At 41.2% G+C, this 19,031-nt stretch overlaps 1 protein-coding gene and 1 long non-coding RNA gene across 9 annotated transcripts in view; both read right to left on the bottom strand.

Moving 5' to 3' along the window:
• Positions 1-118: 118 nt before the first annotated feature.
• Positions 119-19,031, bottom strand: part of eml1 (EMAP like 1) — a 54,844-nt gene continuing 35,931 nt past the window's right edge. Inside the window, exons 6-25 of one of the 8 annotated variants that reach the window (XM_085142960.1) lie at positions 18,219-18,347; positions 17,986-18,014; positions 15,585-15,611; positions 10,873-11,002; positions 9,625-9,774; positions 8,965-9,034; positions 8,342-8,452; positions 7,777-7,872; positions 7,523-7,657; positions 7,275-7,374; positions 6,682-6,833; positions 6,082-6,207; positions 5,703-5,834; positions 5,017-5,084; positions 4,804-4,892; positions 3,341-3,438; positions 2,956-3,043; positions 2,542-2,637; positions 2,317-2,447; positions 119-2,236 (exon numbers count right to left, since the gene is read on the bottom strand). In XM_085142960.1, the coding sequence (XP_084999086.1) occupies positions 2,111-2,236; positions 2,317-2,447; positions 2,542-2,637; positions 2,956-3,043; positions 3,341-3,438; positions 4,804-4,892; positions 5,017-5,084; positions 5,703-5,834; positions 6,082-6,207; positions 6,682-6,833; positions 7,275-7,374; positions 7,523-7,657; positions 7,777-7,872; positions 8,342-8,452; positions 8,965-9,034; positions 9,625-9,774; positions 10,873-11,002; positions 15,585-15,611; positions 17,986-18,014; positions 18,219-18,347 (2,083 nt within the window). In that variant the 3' untranslated portion in view covers positions 119-2,110. The remainder of the gene's footprint in view (positions 2,237-2,316; positions 2,448-2,541; positions 2,638-2,955; positions 3,044-3,340; positions 3,439-4,803; positions 4,893-5,016; positions 5,085-5,702; positions 5,835-6,081; positions 6,208-6,681; positions 6,834-7,274; positions 7,375-7,522; positions 7,658-7,776; positions 7,873-8,341; positions 8,453-8,964; positions 9,035-9,624; positions 9,775-10,872; positions 11,003-15,584; positions 15,612-17,985; positions 18,015-18,218; positions 18,348-19,031) is intronic. The other 7 variants (XM_085142957.1, XM_085142958.1, XM_085142961.1 and 4 more) reach the window with 7 other exon arrangements.
• On the bottom strand, positions 11,856-13,072 carry LOC146496396 (uncharacterized). Its single transcript, XR_014871117.1, has 2 exons — positions 12,917-13,072; positions 11,856-12,884 (listed from the first exon to the last, which is right to left on the bottom strand). It is a non-coding gene; the product is annotated as an uncharacterized LOC146496396 (long non-coding RNA).

The following is a 19,031-nucleotide window of genomic DNA, read 5'->3' as shown; positions in this document are numbered from 1 at the left end:
TATATATATACACCTTTAGACGCCCCAGGGCGTCTAAAGGTGCGCCCTAGAGGCCATACTACAGAGAATACTACAAATGTTGTATTCTGCTTGTTGTTGTTGTTTTTTGGTTTTTTTTAAGCTTTTTTTTTTTTTTTTTTTTACAACTAAGTGATTTCAATTTCCACTCTACAGTCCCTGTGAGTGGATTTCCTTTGTTAGAATTTTCAATAAAACAAAAGCCAACATGTCAAAGAAAGAATTAAACAACAAAAAGATAACAGTGAAAAATATAAGACAAAACATCATTTGTATTTCATCATTTACTTCCAGAGAGATTTTAATGTTCAATGGTATTTTGCAGCCCCAAGTGTTAAAATGGTAAGACAAATAAATGTTACATTCACTCTGTAGAGTGGCAGCTTTAAATCACTGTTGTTAAAAGATCTGAAATTTTCCTGATAAAAGGGCACAAACCGATAAAACAATCAGCCAGCCTTCAGGATTTTTAAACCACCTCAGTGTGCCTCATAACAGCAGCAGCTATGTTCACACTAAAATCAGCTAAACCCCAACCAATTATCACGTAAAAAAAAAAGTCCCATTTACTCATGCACGTGTGCTCATTTGGCTTTTCTGTTAACCATAAGGAGTGTGACATGCTACACATCGTACCACTGATCGGATGGCAGACAGCTTTAAAGCCTGAGAGCAGACATTGGTTTATGAAAAGCTCCAGTAAGTGCTAAATGTTAATTAGCTTAATAGACCTGCAGTATTTTTTTAAAAATCAGGCAGAAGCAGTGCATTATAGAAAAAAAAACCCAAAAACATCTCAACAGTTCTGTTAAATATCTTGCCAGTGACTGATGGCGCACAGCTGAGAAGCACATCAGACAGTTACAGTGTAATGGTCTCATTCTTCCCCTTCATAAACTGATGTAGGTACAATAAAAAGTGGAAAGACACAGATTTGAAAGGGCTTCACATCACTGAAAACCTCAGCATACGCTTCATTTTGATTCTCTTTGCACTCCAGGCAAAAGTCAGAGAAACCTAGCAAACCAAAATAGTGTATATTTCACCCACAGCGTCCCCAGATCAGTTTCAAGCTTTTTAGTACATTTACCGATCTAAACAGAGATTTATTGCAGAAAAAAGGGTCAAAGGAAATCAAACTGGCAGTGAAGGATTTTACGCACAATCAATAAATAATAGGAAAGGAGTCCTGTGTAAAGAGCTGGAAGCAAAAACAATTTGAATATGTTCAAATAAATTTCTAATTAGATCCTTCTGGTTTTAAATAGTGGGTAACAACCTCCTCACTCACAGTATCCTCCTCAGTCCCACATAACCAACAAAGCAATAATGGCTGAACAAAAGTTGGATCTAATATTAACCGTTAATGAGACGTTTGGATATTTTAGTGAGATGTTTTTTCAGAGACTCTTTCTGATATGACAGTGTTAACAAAACGGGGAAGGGCCTTGCTTCACTAGTGCTTTCCTGAGTTGTTAAATACAAAATAAAAGTTTGACGATTAGAAAAAATCACACTGTATTTCTTTCTGTGCACAGTTTTTGTTGCAGTGTTCTCGGATCTCCAGTTCAGTCTGGAGGGGCTCTGAAAGGCAGCAAAACAAACCTCTTCAGTCCATTATCTGGTGGCAGGAGTGTGTACTACACAAGGACAGTGAAGCCAAACTGTAAAAACGCACCCATTGGGTCAGACAGGGCCTTTGGTTTTCGCATTGATCCGTTTGATTTGTTTTGTTTAATGTCGCTGGGTGCAAGGCTACAGTACGCGAGGGGGAGATTTCTTTTTACATGTAGTGCGGAGACAGAGAAAGGGGGAAATAAGAGGATTTTTGTCTTTCAAGCAGGCGCATGTCAAACCCCCGACAGTTTGTCGCAGTTAGGATCTGTGTGCAGATCGGGGAAAGGAAACCTCAGGTCAGAAAGTTTCTCTTCAATCAAAACCACTTCAGTTCATTCAGATCCACATCTGTGTTAGCGTCTGAGTTCGTTTCAGTTTGGTTTGGTTCAGTTTAGTGCAGTTTGGTTCACTTTGCTTCAGCCGCAGCCGCAGCAGCAGCAGCGAGAAGCTGGACAGTATCCATTTCTGTGCTCGCTCAGACTATCCTCCACTGCATCACGCTCATGTCCTTCCCACCTGTCGACACCAGGTAGCTGTCATCATACAGGAAGGTTACATTGGTCACGTGACTGCTGTGGCCACCATAAACATGGCTGGGAGCCTGGAAAGAAACAAAAACAACACAGTTTTTCGATACTGAGCCGAATATCCTGCTTAACATCACCGTGAGCAGCATCTCACCCTGAACTGTGAGCAGGGGTGTGAGAAGAGGTGGACCTTCCCAAAGTCGTCTCCGGTAACCAGGAGGCTCTTATCGTTGGATCTGCACACGGCGTTGATGTCGGTGCCGTCTGAGCCGTCGGGCCACAGGCCTGGGGAAGCAGAGGGCGCCGGAAATGTCTATTGAATGCACAATTAAACACCAACATACACGTAAAGAGGGAGATCAAAGGAGCCGCCACTTACCAAAGACCTGGAAGCCCAGAGTGCAGGTGTGGGTGGCCCACTCAATATCTCTGGTTGTCTCCACGCTGACCACCTGTTTACACACTGATGGGATCCCTGAGGAAACAAATACAAAGCAAATACACAACAGGTCTTAGTGTGGCTTAGAATGGGTACTGTTGGGCATGCCAACTCCAAAACTTTAAACTCAACATCTTACGAAACTAACTAAGATTGCTCAAATGCACAACCAAGTTTGTGCTCTCCTGCTACCTCAGAGCTGGTTGTGAACACAGTTTTGCACGTCAGCGCACAGTGACTAGTTTCATGAATGCATGAAAGGGGAAAAATCATTTTAGGCCAACTTTACTAGATTTTGTGGCATTTTTAAGGATTATATCTATCCTAAAGGAAACCTGAGGATAAGTGACTTACAGTACAGTATCTCATAGTCGCCTGAATTTGATACCAGGTACTGAGAGTCCACAGACCAGTCCAGATGAGTGATGAAACTGGAGTGACCCTGGGAGAAGTTAGAAAAGTTTAAAAATGCATCTCAGACACACACAGCAACACACACTTCACAGTATTTTCAGAGTGGAGTCAGTATGGGTATCCAAGAACTATAAATAATCCTAGAAATGTTGATGCATAGTCTCAGCAGGGTATGACTCTGGGGGTTGTTATTTATGACTTTTTCTGTAAACACACATCCAGAAAGCACTGAAATGCAGAACTGAGGAGGGAGCTAAAGATAAAGGTGAAGCAGAAAGGAACTTGAAATAAAGGATGAGGGGGGATTATAAATACAGGTGCTCACCGAGCACTTCCCCACTCGACTGTACTTCCTCCCATTTTCTGCCACAGCGTAGATATAGATGTAGTTGTCGTGGGATCCGATGGCCAGGAAGTTACCATCTATATAAGATGAAGAAAAGAGGAACATTAGAGGTCATAAAATGAAATATAAATTAAAAAACATGTTTGCAGATGGCAAATAATTAACTAGACTGTTGTAGATGGATATCCACTGTGAGGAGGGAGGCGATACAGCTGATGCTGCAGGTATAGCAGATGTTCATTACCTAATATAGGAAAATATGGATCAAAGCATTCTCACACTCTTGGCAGAATATCAGATATTTGCAAAATTCATTTAATCTAATGTAATTTTTTAATGTATATATTAGTGCTGGTAGTGTTAAAATGAAGTTTAACTGCATTAATGCAGCAAATCTCCGTTAGCGAGTTAACGCCGATCACCCCGTGCGGGGCTGCGCGGCGTCAACGTGTTAGCGCAGTTAGCTGGTTGGATTAATTTTTGGTTTTTATAACAATATTACTTGGTCATTCATATACACTCACTGATCCCTTCATTAGGTACACCTGTTCCACTTCTTGTTAACAAAAAGGCTATAATTAGCCAATCACATGGCAGCATCTCAGTCATTTAGGCATGTAGACATGGTCAAGACTGCTGAAGTTCAATCTGAGCACCAGACTGGAGAAGAAGGGTGATTTATGTGACTGTTGGTGCCAGGCAGGAGTGTTTCGAAACTGCTGACGTGGGATTTTCCCACACAACCATCTCCAGGGTTTACAGAGAATGGTTGGAAAAGGAGAAAATATCCAGCAAGCAGCAGTTCTCTGGGCGAAAGTGCATTTTTGATGCCAAAGGTCAGAGAAGAATGGCCAGACTGCTTTAAGCTTAAGCGGATTTCACAGAAACAATATAACAGCAGGGATCCACCCTGCCCTGTGTTTTTGGTTCAGGCTGATTCTGGTGTAATAGTACAGGGGATATTTTCTTGGCATCCTTTAGTACCAAGTAATCATTGTTTAAACTCCACAAATGACCATGTCCATCCCTTTATGACCACAGTGTACCCATATTCTGATAGGTGCAAGACAATGTGCCACGTCACAACACTCAAACTGGCTTTGAGTTCACCGTATTCAAACGGCCTCCACAGTCACCAGCTCTCAATGAAGTAGAGCACCTTTGGGACATGATGGAACGTGAGATTTGCTATCATGTCAATATGTTTCCAGCTCCTTGTTGAATCGATGCCGCAAACATTTAAGCCTGTTCTGGAGGCAAAATGGGGCCAAAGAGAGGTGTACCTAATAAAGTGGCTCATGAGTATATGACTTCTTTTGTTTTGATTTTGGCAGTTTTAGCTCTCTTCAATCAACATAGACTACAACACATACAAGTCTTTTGTGTAGTCTTCTTATTTTTCCTACCATTAATACACAAACATGAGTTCATTAATACCATACCTGGCCCATAGCGCATAACCGACAGCTGCTCATTCCCATCTGTGTGCACTGTGACTAAATCCTTAGAGTCTGTGTCCAGTACCAGCCACCTGCAGGATTGATGACAGAACCAATCAAAATCTTTCAAATACTTTTTTTTAGCTGTAAAGTAAAGGCTGTATCTCTTAACCAAGTGCACTGGCACTAAATGCTTTTTGGTGATGGTGTTTATACCTGCCCGTCTGGGTTCCTACAGCAACCACAGCTCCAGAAGGATGGAAACCTGCTGACTGTGCAGCATCCTGTGAGAAGAAGAACAAATATGACATTTAAAGTCCACCCCTTCACTCATTAATGGGTTTTGATTATCGTTACCTCACTATGCAGATTCACTTGTGTGCAGCTTTTACGTTTATCTCCTGGTTTCACTGCTTGCCTTAAATTTAAGATGCGTTTGGTACATATGAGCATGATTTTGCGACCTCTACTTTTGTAGCCTACAGTGCGCAGACATTGAAAATGATGATCTCAGTCATGTAGAAGATGTATACCATCATGCTAATCAGAATCGGAACCAGTTAAGCACTTCACATCTCACTAGTATGACTGGTATCACACATATAAATTGATTTCTTTAGCAAGAGAGAAGAAATAGATGCAATAGAAAAAGAAGATTTATTTTTTACTGAATTGTGTTATGAAATGTATTTGGAGGGAATCTTTAATGTGATCAATAATTCAAATGATCCAAATTTATAGAAAGTATAAATAATGTTATGCTGAAAGCTTTGCTGTAAATGTGTACATGCACTTTTGCTACTTGATGTCCTGTTTATTCTAATAGACATAAAAATGATCTTCATATGTTTGCTGTGTAATTCCAGTGACTGACCCCAGGGGCCAGTGTTGCCTAAACTTACTTCCAGGCTCTTGGACCAGATCAGCTGATGGGAGCTTGAGTCCCACAGACAGACCTGCCTGTCATACCCACAGGTCAGGAACTGAGGTTTCCAGGGATGGATGGCTAAACCCCACAACTCATCAGTGTGACCCTGCAGAAAAGAAGAGAAAGAAACAAAGCTGATAAAACTAATCAGCAAACTACTGTTTTGAGGTTGTGCAAAGCATTTGAACACATTCTGTTGTAACTTAATCAAACACATTCATTTATTCATTAAAATTTGATTTTCATCTGCATGAACTTGAGATGAGCTAGTAGTAGGTTCTAAGGAAAGGAAGAAAGAAGGAACCCTCCTATTGGACAGCCAATGTAGAGCTAAATCTGACTGCTGCATGTACCTGTGTAATGGGCATGAACTCTCCATCCAAACTGCCTTTCAAAACAAAGTTCTTTGTGGTCCCGATGAGCACACTCTCCCCTCTGCCCTCTGCTATAGTCCGGATGGGACCAAACAACTCAGGCACCTGTGGAGAAAAAGCAGCGATCATGCACAGCACCGCTTCACCTGGGACCTAACAGCTGCCTCAGGCAAGACAAGCTAATTTATAATAATAATACAGTCAATGTGAACCACGAGTCTCATTGCTATAAATGCCTGTGAATCTGTTTGAAAGCACAAATCCATCTTATCCTCTGTAATATTTATGATACGATGCAGTATTCAGAATGCATAGTCAGCCGCCTCAGGCATGCATGCAAATTCTGGCTAATATTCCAGACTGAGACCTACTTAGAGGAAGGTGCTTGATATTCAGCTTAACATTTTATTAATACATCTTGACAGTGCGTGCTTCTGGTGCATCATTAAGAGCTATAGAGCTCAGCAAGCATTAAAAACCCAAGGAGTCTGTCAAATGCTTAACTAGTGTACCCCATCTGTAAAATGATGTGTAATTTATAAACTTTGCATTTGCCTCAGAGTGTTTTTGCTTTCTCACCTCCACCGTTTGTGTCTGCTGGTAGCTGCTGTCCCAGGAAATGAGCCTGCGGTCTTTCCCCCCAGACACCAGAGTGCCGTTCCTCAGCATGCACAGAGCAAAGATGCTGCCTTCGTGAGCTCCTTGGATGACGTGGCTGATGCGATTAGTGCCTGCACAGTGAAGATGGGACAGAGAAGGGCGTAAAGGTCGAATGTACGCAGAGGGCAGATAAACTGACAGAGACAGATGGTGTGATGAGGGTATAAAACTGTAAGACTGCACATCTCCTGCACCTTTTTTTCCTTTTATATAAAACAGTTCAGATCGAGACACATCTTTGACTCCTAGTCTCCTGATTCCACCACCACAATGACGCATCTTTGAGCTTATAACCACAAAATCCTTCGCAGACAGAATCATTATTTGTTTTTTTCGTTGTGCTTCTGACGCACACTTCTTCTGTGAGTCAGGTGAAAGCACACAGCTTTTTCTATTTTTGACCACACCCCTATTTTCAGCCGTGGTACGCTCTCTTTCTCTGCAGACTCACTCACTGTGTACACCCTACAGACATGATCCTTTTCACAGGCGAGCGTGAAACAGTCGAGTACCTTTTCCCCATACCAGGATGTTCCCACTCGAGTCTCCGGTTATAGCGTCTCCATTTTCCGCGAAGGTCACGCACAACACAAACTTGGGCTTCTCTTGTTTCTGCAGTGAACACAAGAACATACATGAACTAATTTTTGCTCAGCTACCCCCAAATTTCTATATATAGCAACGCAACAACTCATGACATTACATGCTGTCATGACTCTATATGTGAATATGCTTCCTAACATGTGAGGAACAGTCCTACCTCAAACAGTCCCTGCTTCTTGACCAGCATGCCTTTCTCCAGGTTCCAGAAATATAGATGGGACTTGCCACACGTCACCACGATGTTGCTGTCTGTGGGGTGAAAGTCCACAGCAAACACCGACTCGTTGGAGCACTGAGCCAAAACACGTGGAAAAAAAAGAAAAGAAAGAATGAAGCTCAGGAGAAACATTAAACACTGAGACTACTGAGGCAATCAAACACAAAGAAATCACACAATACTTGTGCAGATACCTTAACTTCAGCCAGTCTGTCCTCTCTCTGCCAGTCCCACACAGAGAGGACGTGGTCGTTGGAGTCGTCGACGACACAAAGTGTGTTTCCTCCGTTCTGACATTAAAAATGTTTTTAAAATAAAGAGGTTAATTTTACAGAGAACTGGAACTGTCAAAATAAAAAATGAATAAAGTAATAAATGGACTCAATAAATAAATAATCAATTCATTAAGTGTAATAAAAACATATTAAAAATTAATGTAGGCAATGAATAATTTAAAACTAAATTACTGACAGTATTAATTTTTACTAGATTAGCTGAGTGCTTGAACTATATATTGTGAGCTTGGCACTGATAAACCAACAGAGGTGAAGTTAACCTCCGACCTGCTGTGAATGACAGCACTAGAAATTAAGAATTAATTAAATATAGAACAAACTAAATGGGAAACCAAGTTTAATAAAAAACAAAAGAAATTTAAACAAAATATGAACTTATGTCACAATTTATACATCAGTTCATGCAGTTTGTGACATTTTAATTAATTAATTTATTTAAGTGTGTCAGAGGGGGTTTCCTCACCGACTTGGAGAAAGCCAAGCAGACGAGCGCTCTGTCAAAGAAGCCGGTGCCCAGAACATGGAGGGTGTTGAGGCTGACGGAGTCCCACACACGAACGTGAGGAGCCAGCTGCTGCCAGACAGGGAGTACACACAACCATCGGCACGTCACATCAGTTTGATGTGACGTACGGCTTGAAGAAGCAAATTCACTGAGAAAAATACACTCACTGGCCACTTTATTAGATACAGCTCAGCTGCTTATTAATGCAAATATCTAATCAGCCAGGGTTACGCTAGTTTCTTGAACACGGCGATGAGTTCACTGCTATCAAATGCTCCCAAACGGTTGCATCGTGGCTGTGCTCCAACATTTCTGCAGCACCTGTGTGATGTTATCATGTCAACATGAACCAACATCTTTGAGAAATGTTTCCATAGAGAATTAAAGCAGTTTGGAGGGAAAAAAGGGGTCCAACTCTGTAAGAGTAAGGTGTACCTAACAAAGTGACCGGTGGATGCAGGAACTCTCTGCCTGAATTAGGTAAATCTGTTCTTTCAAGAAAATAAAATTTACACCCAAACACAATAAATCAAAATGATAACGGATAACTTGATAAAACATGAGGAGCAGATCTCACTTACTTTTCCATCTGAGGAGGTGCCCGCCACCTGCCCAGTTGCTATGGTGATTTTATCAGGGTGGACAGCCAGGCTGGTGGAGAGAAAGATGTGAAAAGTAGACGTGAAAACAGGCTTTTTGACATCAAAGGACCGTTTGAATAGAGATGAGCCATGTGCTCCCAGGACATGAAAGGCTGCTTTTGGTGAGTGAGCTTTTTAAAGATATGAATATGATATTCTCTGTAGCTACCACATGCTGTCTGCGTCAAACTGTGGAGGGAAATTAAACATATTAAGATGAATTCCTTTGGGGGCTTTGGCGGTGCAGCACCACTCGCAGGAAGTTCAAACACTTTGTCTTAAAAGGAGCAAGAATCTCTCGGATTCATCCTCTGATCTGTAATCCAAACTGGTGATTAATAAGCTGAACTTTTATTAACCTCCGCGTGTGATAACATAATCATGGCAGTGACTGCTCAAGGTTACTCTCACTGCACTCCGAGCTTTCCTACAAATATACATTCAGCCTTGTGCCTGAATGCAACCCTTGAGTGCACCTGTTACTTCGCCCGCTGTAGTTACACGAGTCAGTTGTGTATTTGTCAGGAATAGGAGATACAAAAGGAGCAAAGAGATGAGAGCGAGATTAAAGACTCGATCTGGGCTGCTGACGTCTCTTACCATTTGATGTCGTCTGTGTGTCCGGTGTAGTGTCTCTGCAACCGCTCGTCCACGTTAAACAGGACGACCACGGAGGCGATGAAATACACCGTTTCTCCAGTGGGGAGCAAGTAAAGGTTGGAGCGACAGTCTCGACCGCGGTAGCCATAACTGAACAAGAAAGCGGTCAAGGAATGAAAGAAAGGAAACCCCTAAATGGGTCTATAACACATGTTTTGCTCAGTTTTCTTTAGTCACAAACAGCTATGTGCTTTCATTTGTGTAGCATTCATCAATTTAAACTGTGTGGATTAAAACTGAGATCAGGAGAAGCAAAAATAATAGACTATAAAATTAGCTTTGCATGATTCATAGTGCAAAGGAATCCTTTGTCTTCATTTCTTTTCATTTCATCCACTGAGTGAGCTAATCTCGCCTTTCTTCTGATTGGCTGCGACTTGCAAACAGAACATTTGAACAGTGGGTGGGAGGGGCTTCTGTGGCTGAGATGACTGCATTAAAGATTCCAGTCTCTTTGACATCATGTAGATCCAAGGAAAACGATCTGAAACCAAGTGTTTAGAGCTTTTTAAAGCATTACATGCTGCTCTATTCATATTATTGTTGAATTACACTTTCGGCATGTTTAATGTGGACATTCTTCACTGCAAAAGAAAACAACCAAAAGCTATATAGGTCCATTTGAAAAATAGGTAATTCCAAAATGCACGGCCCACGTTTGTATTTCTATCGGTGTGTTTGTGCTTTCCTTATCAGATTTGATCCTTTTCTGTTTTGCCTCTGGGTTCGTGACAGGCTTAACAACCAGCTATATTCACTCCTTCATCAACGAACAAAAGAAGCAAAGAAATAAAACCGCAGTGACACAAAGTAAAAATAAAACAGCACAAGAGGAGCTGCTGACTGGCCGTGCTTTAGCCTGCCAGCTGTGCGCAGGTTATTACTGACTCCAGGCCGCAGAGCGATGAGCCCGGCTCCGACAGCGGCAGCACAATCCGGTGAAAATGAACATCTGAACAGATCTGCTCTGACAAGCAGGGAAAGCAAAAAGACAGGCTCGCGCCTTCCTCCTCTTAACTCACACAACTACATCACAATGTGGATTTCCTCAGATGATTACTTTGAGAAACTTTCCAAATCAGAAAGTGGGATTATACTTGAACTTTTTCTGTTCAAAACATGTCAAAATGCTCTCACACAAGCTCCCTGCCTCCGGTATTTGGCAAATAGGTTGCAGTAAAAGGATACACCCAGTCCAGCTTGAGTTTGTTGCTGGGTAGCTCTGCTCTTGCCTCCAGGCAGTAGCTGTCCACTTGGTCTTTGGGCATGTACATGGTGACGGGGCGACCTTTCAAATACATTTTCACATAACCCTCCTCTAGAAAAGGCAACAAGAATAATCGGTGAGAGAATGTTTAGATGCACAAACACAGAACCTCTGAATCCTGGGTGGAATTAAATCACTTACAGTGTCATTTTTTTTACTATACGGCAAAACAGAAGCACACACAGCACTGCAACTTAATACATCCATTATGGTGTGAATGACAAGGGTGATAATACTGAGTGTAAGACAAGACGAGAGGATGAAGTGATGTGAGATGATCAAAAAATGACAGAGCTTGGGAAGACAAACAGCTTTTTAACGGACTTTTATTGGCCATTTCAAAACACATATATGACAAGAAGCAGCACAAAATAAAACTGCAAACACTTTGTTAAAAACCTTCACAACTCAGGAATATTCAGCTCACAGCAGAGATTAACCAACATGAAACGCAGACACAAGAAGCAGTGAAAAGAAAAAAAAAACAGATTGAGGCTTAGAAAAGGAAACACTGAGAAATCCTTTTAAAACATGCAAAATAAACCATGCAGAAGGAAACCAAAATGAACAAAATGAACTTTAATGTTAACAGATAATCAGAAAGGTTGACTAATGGATCAAATTGATGGCTTTAAAGGTTTTTGTACTCATTTTGCTGCTTTTTCTCTGATTCTTTCCTTGTGTTGTTTTTAAAGGGAAAGATCAGGTTTAAAATCATAAATCTTCTTTTATTACTTTAGATTGATAATTGAAAACATGCTGTCCTCTCTAGATAAGCTTGCTTATGTTTGCTAATAACAAATCTGGAAGTACTGGCTGGGGGATTTAATAGGGCTACGGTAGCTGGGTGTATCAAGGGGAGAGTAGGATGACAGGCTCCCTGACTTCCTCAACTGGATGCTAAAATTCGGGGTCGTTCTGGCCACTGAAACCTTAGCAGAGTTGCCTTTTTTGGCCCTGCTGGCCCTGCTGATTTCTGAGGTTTGTTGTGTGTTGGCGGATGAACGGGTTGTTACCCCTGAAGCTGCAGGGACGCTGCCTTTCCCAGTCAACTTTGTAGAGCGGCTGAGGTAAATCTGTACTGTGACTATAACATAGATAAGGAGAAAGAGCAGGGGAGTTGTTGACGAAGCGGGGAAATAGAGGTTGTCAGGGCCGGACAGATGAAGAGGGCAAAATAGGGACAAAGCAGGATCAAGAAATGCAAGAAGTTAGACACATGACTTTTTTTTTTACATTAAGTACAAGAATTATGAAACTGGTAGGACACAGGGAAACTATGGAAATTATTCCCAATTTAAGCCAGCATATTGTTGAAGACTGGGATATATTTAGAAATGTAGTAATTTAGTATCTGTTGAGTAATGCAAATTAAATTTGTCATTTTTAGTTGGTCTCATATAAGATCTCCCCCTCAGTCATTCGAAACCTGGTTTTGGAGCCTTTACATAAACTGTATATAAATGATGGCAGCAGTCATGGTTGTCAACTGGTTTACATATTAATGCTTTGAGTTGACAATATTGGTCGTGGCCATCTGGGTTTCTCAGTCAGATTTGTGCCTTGGGTATCATTTCTGGTTTAAAAAACACCCTAAATAAAAGCATACCCTGCATTATCATCTATTTTACTATAAATGGAAATCATAATTTACAACCTTTGGAAGTGATTGCAAAATAAAGAAAATGGTGTTACAAAAAAGACCATATATTTTATAACTGCTATATTTTATGGGGCTATAATCTCTTAATTACATTAAAAAAAGCTTTATTGCTGAATTTCCGATTAATCAAATTGGACTGACTTTTTTTTCAGGTTTTATTTTAATTACAGCTATGTAGAAGAATTAACATGAAAGGTTTAGGGGGTAAACAACACCTTTTTGGGGGTTAACTGCTCAAAAACACAAATGCGTCCGGTCTGCGACAAGAGGCTACACACACACACACGCACACACACACACACACACACACACACACACACACACACACACGACTTCATTTTAAGAAGTCACTAGCCTGAAACGTTGGAACCAGATGCTTTTAGCAACAAAATGTTCACAATTGTCTCATTGTTTGTTTTAAAGATTACATTCCCCTGTAACAAGGCTGTGCAAACACCAATATACAGTGGGGCAAAAAAGTATTTAGTCAGCCACCGATTGTGCAAGTTCCCCCACTTAAAATGATGACAGAGGTCAGTAATTTGCACCAGAGGTACACTTCAACTGTGAGAGACAGAATGTGAAAAAAAAATCCATGAATTCACATGGTAGGATTTGTAAAGAATTTATTCGTAAATCAGGGTGGAAAATAAGTATTTGGTCAATAACAAAAATACAACTCAATACTTTGTAACATAACCTTTGTTGGCAATAACAGAGGTCAAACGTTTACTATAGGTCTTTACCAGGTTTGCACACACAGTAGCTGGTATTTTGGCCCATTCCTCCATGCAGATCTTCTCAAGAGCAGTGATGTTTTGGGGCTGTCGCCGAGCAACACGGACTTTCAACTCCCGCCACAGATTTTCTAGGGGGTTGAGGTCTGGAGACTGGCTAGGCCACTCCAGGACTTTCAAATGCTTCTTACGGAGCCACTCCTTTGTTGCCCGGGCGGTGTGTTTTGGATCATTGTCATGTTGGAAGACCCAGCCTCGTTTCATCTTCAGAGTTCTCACTGATGGAAGGAGGTTTTGGCTCAAAATCTCACGATACTTGGCCCCATTCATTCTGTCCTTAACACGGATCAGTCGTCCTGTCCCCTTGGCAGAAAAACAGCCCCATAGCATGATGTTTCCACCCCCATGCTTCACAGTAGGTATGGTGTTCTTGGGATGCAACTCAGTATTCTTCTTCCTCCAAACACGACGAGTTGAGTTTATACCAAAAAGTTCTACTTTGGTTTCATCTGACCACATGACATTCTCCCAATCCTCTGCTGTATCATCCATGTGCTCTCTGGCAAACTTCAGACGGGCCTGGACATGCACTGGCTTCAGCAGCGGAACACGTCTGGCACTGCGGGATTTGATTCCCTGCCGTTGTAGTGTGTTACTGATGGTGACCTTTGTTACTTTGGTCCCAGCTCTCTGCAGGTCATTCACCAGGTCCCCCCGTGTGGTTCTGGGATCTTTGCTCACCGTTCTCATGATCATTTTGACCCCACGGGATGAGATCTTGCGTGGAGCCCCAGATCGAGGGAGATTATCAGTGGTCTTGTATGTCTTCCATTTTCTGATGATTGCTCCCACAGTTGATTTTTTCACACCAAGCTGCTTGCCTATTGTAGATTCACTCTTCCCAGTCTGGTGCAGGTCTACAATTCTTTTCCTGGTGTCCTTCGAAAGCTCTTTGGTCTTGGCCATGGCGGAGTTTGGAGTCTGACTGGTTGAGGCTGTGGACAGGTGTCTTTTATACAGATGATGAGGTCAAACAGGTGCCATTCATACAGGTAACGAGTGGGGGACAGAAAAGCTTCTTACAGAAGACGTTACAGGTCTGTGAGAGCCAGGGATTTTCCTTGTTTGAGGTGACCAAATACTTATTTTCCACCCTGATTTACGAATAAATTCTTTACAAATCCTACCATGTGAATTCATGGATTTTTTTTTCACATTCTGTCTCTCACAGTTGAAGTGTACCTCTGGTGCAAATTACTGACCTCTGTCATCATTTTAAGTGGGGGAACTTGCACAATCGGTGGCTGACTAAATACTTTTTTGCCCCACTGTATCTGTAAAGAAGTGGGCTTGGCTTTCACTTTGGTCAGTTTTGTTCAAACACTCATCTGAAGGGGACCACACACACACACACACACACACACACACACACACACACACACACACACACACACACAAACACACACACACACACACACACACACACACACACACACTCACACTCGTCAGGCTGTGTGAGAAAACTACAAGCTGAAAAAAAAAATCAAACAGACTTCAATAGGAACTACCCAAAATCAGATACTCAGTGTGTTTGTAATGCAAATATTCACTTTGAAGGTGGGGAGGTAATAAGCAGTGGCAAATCTACATGCTCTGAACTGAAGCGAGGGATCTGAGAACAGAGGATTTAAAGAGTTCGCAGAAAAACTCAAAGCGACTGCGAGGCAGCAAGTGTCAGAAATCTTCGTGTGGTTACTATGGTGACAGAGACTAAATGCCTGTGAGCGAAAGTGAGGCTGTGAGCAAACAGGCACAACTGTGGTAAGGCAGCAGCTTCGCCCACAGCTGAATAATAAGTAAACTGCAAACACTGCAATCCCACTCTGATGCAGCACTCGGTGGAGGTTAGGTAGGAGGTGTGGGCGTTTTTATGTTAATTAATCCAGGGAAGGCTATGTTCACACAGTTTTTGCAAACCCACTCCTGCCCCTGTCTGGACAGCTTTCTGTGTACTGCGAAAGTTTTAGATACCTAAAAGTTGGAGGTGAACAAAACTATGAGTTGAAATTTCAGAGTAATACTCCATATTTTATCCAGAAGAGTAAAATAGCTTTTGAGGCTTAGAGCAAAAGTGATATGTGTTCAGAGATCAGATCAAATTGTCTGCAGTGTCCAGAGAGCTGTGGATAACTGGGAGCGGATGGGTATTAGGGGACGGGGGTGAGTGGCCTACCTTTGCAGTGGGTCACACGTCGCATTCCTTGTAAAGGTCACAGAGAAACACACAAGCACCAGGTGAGGCGTGGTATCACTTCCTCACTTCCTGGTCTGTCCTAATATGAGTGAACTTCCTGTTTACTGGTTTTAATGAACAGCAGCTTCTCTCCGTAATGTTCTTAATGAATCAGCCTCATTCCTAATGGCTACTTTCCTTAAATGGCCAAAAGAATCAATGCTCATTTCCTGGTGCTCCACCCTCTGTTCCTACACTGTAAGTGAATAATTAAATTAAACCCCCCACCCGACCCCCATCTACTAACCCTTTTAGTCCTTGTTAAGCTAAAAACAAAGAAAAATGTCTATTTTGTTAGATTAGTTTAATGTGAGGACAAAGACTATTTTTTACTGAAAATCAAATGTACCATTTTACGTTCATGTCCTGCAGGCAAGCATGAGATAAAAGCTAAGACTGCAATTATTGCTCACGTTGGTTTATTGTCACATAGTGATAGGTTATGCCTATCAAACTGCCTATAATCAATTCCTGCATCAAGTAGCCTAAATCATCAGGGCATGACCTAAGTGAAATAAATTAGCGGGAATATCGACTGGCTCATTCGATCATTTTTTGTGTCGTAAATTGCTGTTTTTCTTTTTTTTAAACTATGGCCTTAAACTTCTGAATATTTAAGGAAGTTTGTGACATGTGGTGGATCAGTAAGCTGCATGCTGTTTTATCTTTTCATAACACAGACAGAAACCTGGTAAAGCTTTGTCTCGTTCTGTAGATCGAGCCGAGTAAATATGGAACCAGATGAAACGCAGTGGTGCAATTTAGGCAGAAATCAATAGCATGCTGGATATGGAAATTCTGATCAATACTGATCAATAATATAATTTTATATTTAGTCCCATTGTCTTGTTACAATGTGCTTTCTGGATTTTGTTCAAAGGATACACCGTGTAAGACCTGGTTCACCTGTGAGGTGCACGATTCAAAACGATTCAAAGCATCAGATTGAAGGATTTTCGTGAGAGGAATTTTTCAGCTGTTAGATGCTTGTATGTTTTTAACTTTTTAAAATTTACAGTAACTCAGAGAGGTCAAATGCACTGCGATTTAAGAAAACACCAGCAAATAAAAATATGCTGCAAAAGTACACAAAACACAACAGAAATGCAGATCAGAAAAAAAAAATCCAAAAAAGACCCACAATGGAAGTAAAGAAAACCGAAAACTTGTGTTTTTGGGGAAGCATTAACATGACGGAACAGCTGCATAAGTGACAGAAACCAAAACATGGGAAGAATCGCCCTGAGACAAACTTAAAAGAAGCGCAGGACGCTTCAGTGTTGTGAGGAGGAAAAAGATACAAGGTACTGACTGTTTTAGTCTGATAACTCATATAATTCTGTAGATGCGTGTTTGCTTTTAGCCGTTAACTGTTAGCATGTCACTTCCGCTGCTGCTCCGTGATATTATTGTCCCCCCAAACACGTTCTGTTTTGTGAGTTTTGTTTAGTTTTTTTGTAAAGGTTTTTCTATTTTATTTTGTGTACTTTTGCAGAATTTTTGCTGGTGTTTTCTTAAGTCACACATTTGACCTTTCAGGGCCACCGTACTTTTTCGCATTGCTGCACTTATATCACATATTACGTGAGTCATATTAACCTTGCACTCCTTCCGCTATTAAAAACGTTTATATCGTTTTATGGAAATCACCTGGCCGCTAATTTAATTAACTAGAAAGTTACTATAGCAAATTCCAATGCAATTAGCTATAACAGTTTACCCAGGAGTGTACTTTATATCATTATTTGTGGCCTCAAAGAGAATCCCTTAAAACGTTTTCTGTAAAGTTCTGATTTACTTGGAAAAGCTCCTGGAGGCTTGCTATTGATATATTTATGCATTTGAATCTCTTCAACAAAAGCAGAGGAAGTTTATCAGCTGGACAATATTAGGATCTACTTTTTTAACTGAGTATAAATGACAAACTGTTTAGCAGTGCAACCAAAAGTTCAGTTTAACATAAGAAGCAGGAAGAACTTATTACAAAAAAAAGACAAATGGCAATATTGAAGATGAGGATGTAGGATGCTTGTTACTTGTGAGGGAGGAAATGATGGAGAAAATGAACACTAAGACAAAGCATTGTGTGTTAGCCGTCAGTGGTCGTCTGGGTACAGAAAACAGTTCAAGGCATCTCTTGCACTGCTTCCTTTTAGGGATAAACAAAAAAGTGAATACATAATTCTGTATTTTAACAGGATTTCTAAAAAAATGCATTGACCTCCGACTGACACAGAGAACCACTGAGCATCTTTTATGTAATGGCTCTCAATGAGTTGGACCATAGCTTGGAAACACATAGTCATCAAGGCCAGACAGCCATAAAGAAGACACTTCTTACCTGCATTGAACACTGGGTCCCTCTGTTTGCTGCAAAGTAAACGAGTAAACAGACAGCTGTCAATCAGCACCCCAACTTGGGTAAACCATCGCTACTGTATGTTTTAATTTGAAAGAGCCTTATAAGGAAAACCTTGTAGTTTCTGGTTTGCAAAACACAAACATTGTTATACATCTTAGCTTCGTTGTGGCGCCGAATGGAGAAAAACTGATTTACTGCTGGTTCTGCCTAACCTGTCACTCCTTTTGCCGCTGGAGTTGCTTCCGGTGGATCCGGCTCGGGTTCGGTTGCCCTTGGAGTCACCTGAATCTTTCCGATTGAGAGTCCCCATTTGTTCATTAGAATTGGCTCTCCTCACAGTGCTGGGATTAAAAGGATGGAAGACAAAGGCACAGAGAGAGAGAGTCACAAGAAATAGGTCACAAAACTTACCGGATGCTGCTTTTTCTGAAAATGCCATCTGGTAAAGTTTTCATCCAGATGTATACAGTTTTTCCCCCCTTAATCAGCTCAGATCTGTCCCCGTCTGGCACCTAGAGACAACCGGCCACTCTCAAATAGGGCAAAGCTGGCAGACGGCTAAATACTAAGTAATACAGATTAATTTAATTCTGGATTAATTCATTACATAAATAAACCTGCTTTGTGCTGCATTACTACACAACTTACAAAGTACTAGAATAGCTTTATTCCCGCTCTACCTCCTGAGCCACAGCCAGGCAGACTGTGCACTAATTGAAAGGTTGGTGGTTTGATCCTCCAACCTGGATGCTGAAGTATCCTTAGGTAAAATACTGAACCCTGAGATGCTCCTATCAGAGTGTGTGAATATTATGTAATATTAATATTAGTATTACTGATTATAAGTAAGCAGTATGAGCAAAGTTGTTTGAGGAGATTAAGAACACCTTTCAGTACTCGAAGCATCTTTCAAGAAGATTATTAAAGCCCAAACTTTTTTGGGCCATGTACCCCTTTCAGGCAAGGACATCATCCAGGGACACCTTTATAATGGTAGCATGAATAGAGATGTTCATTTATTCAAG

Source organism: Neolamprologus multifasciatus, chromosome 19 (assembly GCF_963576455.1).
Source record: "Neolamprologus multifasciatus chromosome 19, fNeoMul1.2, whole genome shotgun sequence".
Lineage (NCBI taxonomy): Eukaryota > Metazoa > Chordata > Actinopteri > Cichliformes > Cichlidae > Neolamprologus > Neolamprologus multifasciatus.
The sequence above is the reverse complement of the archived record's forward strand: the minus strand, read 5'-3'. Positions and strand labels throughout refer to the sequence as shown.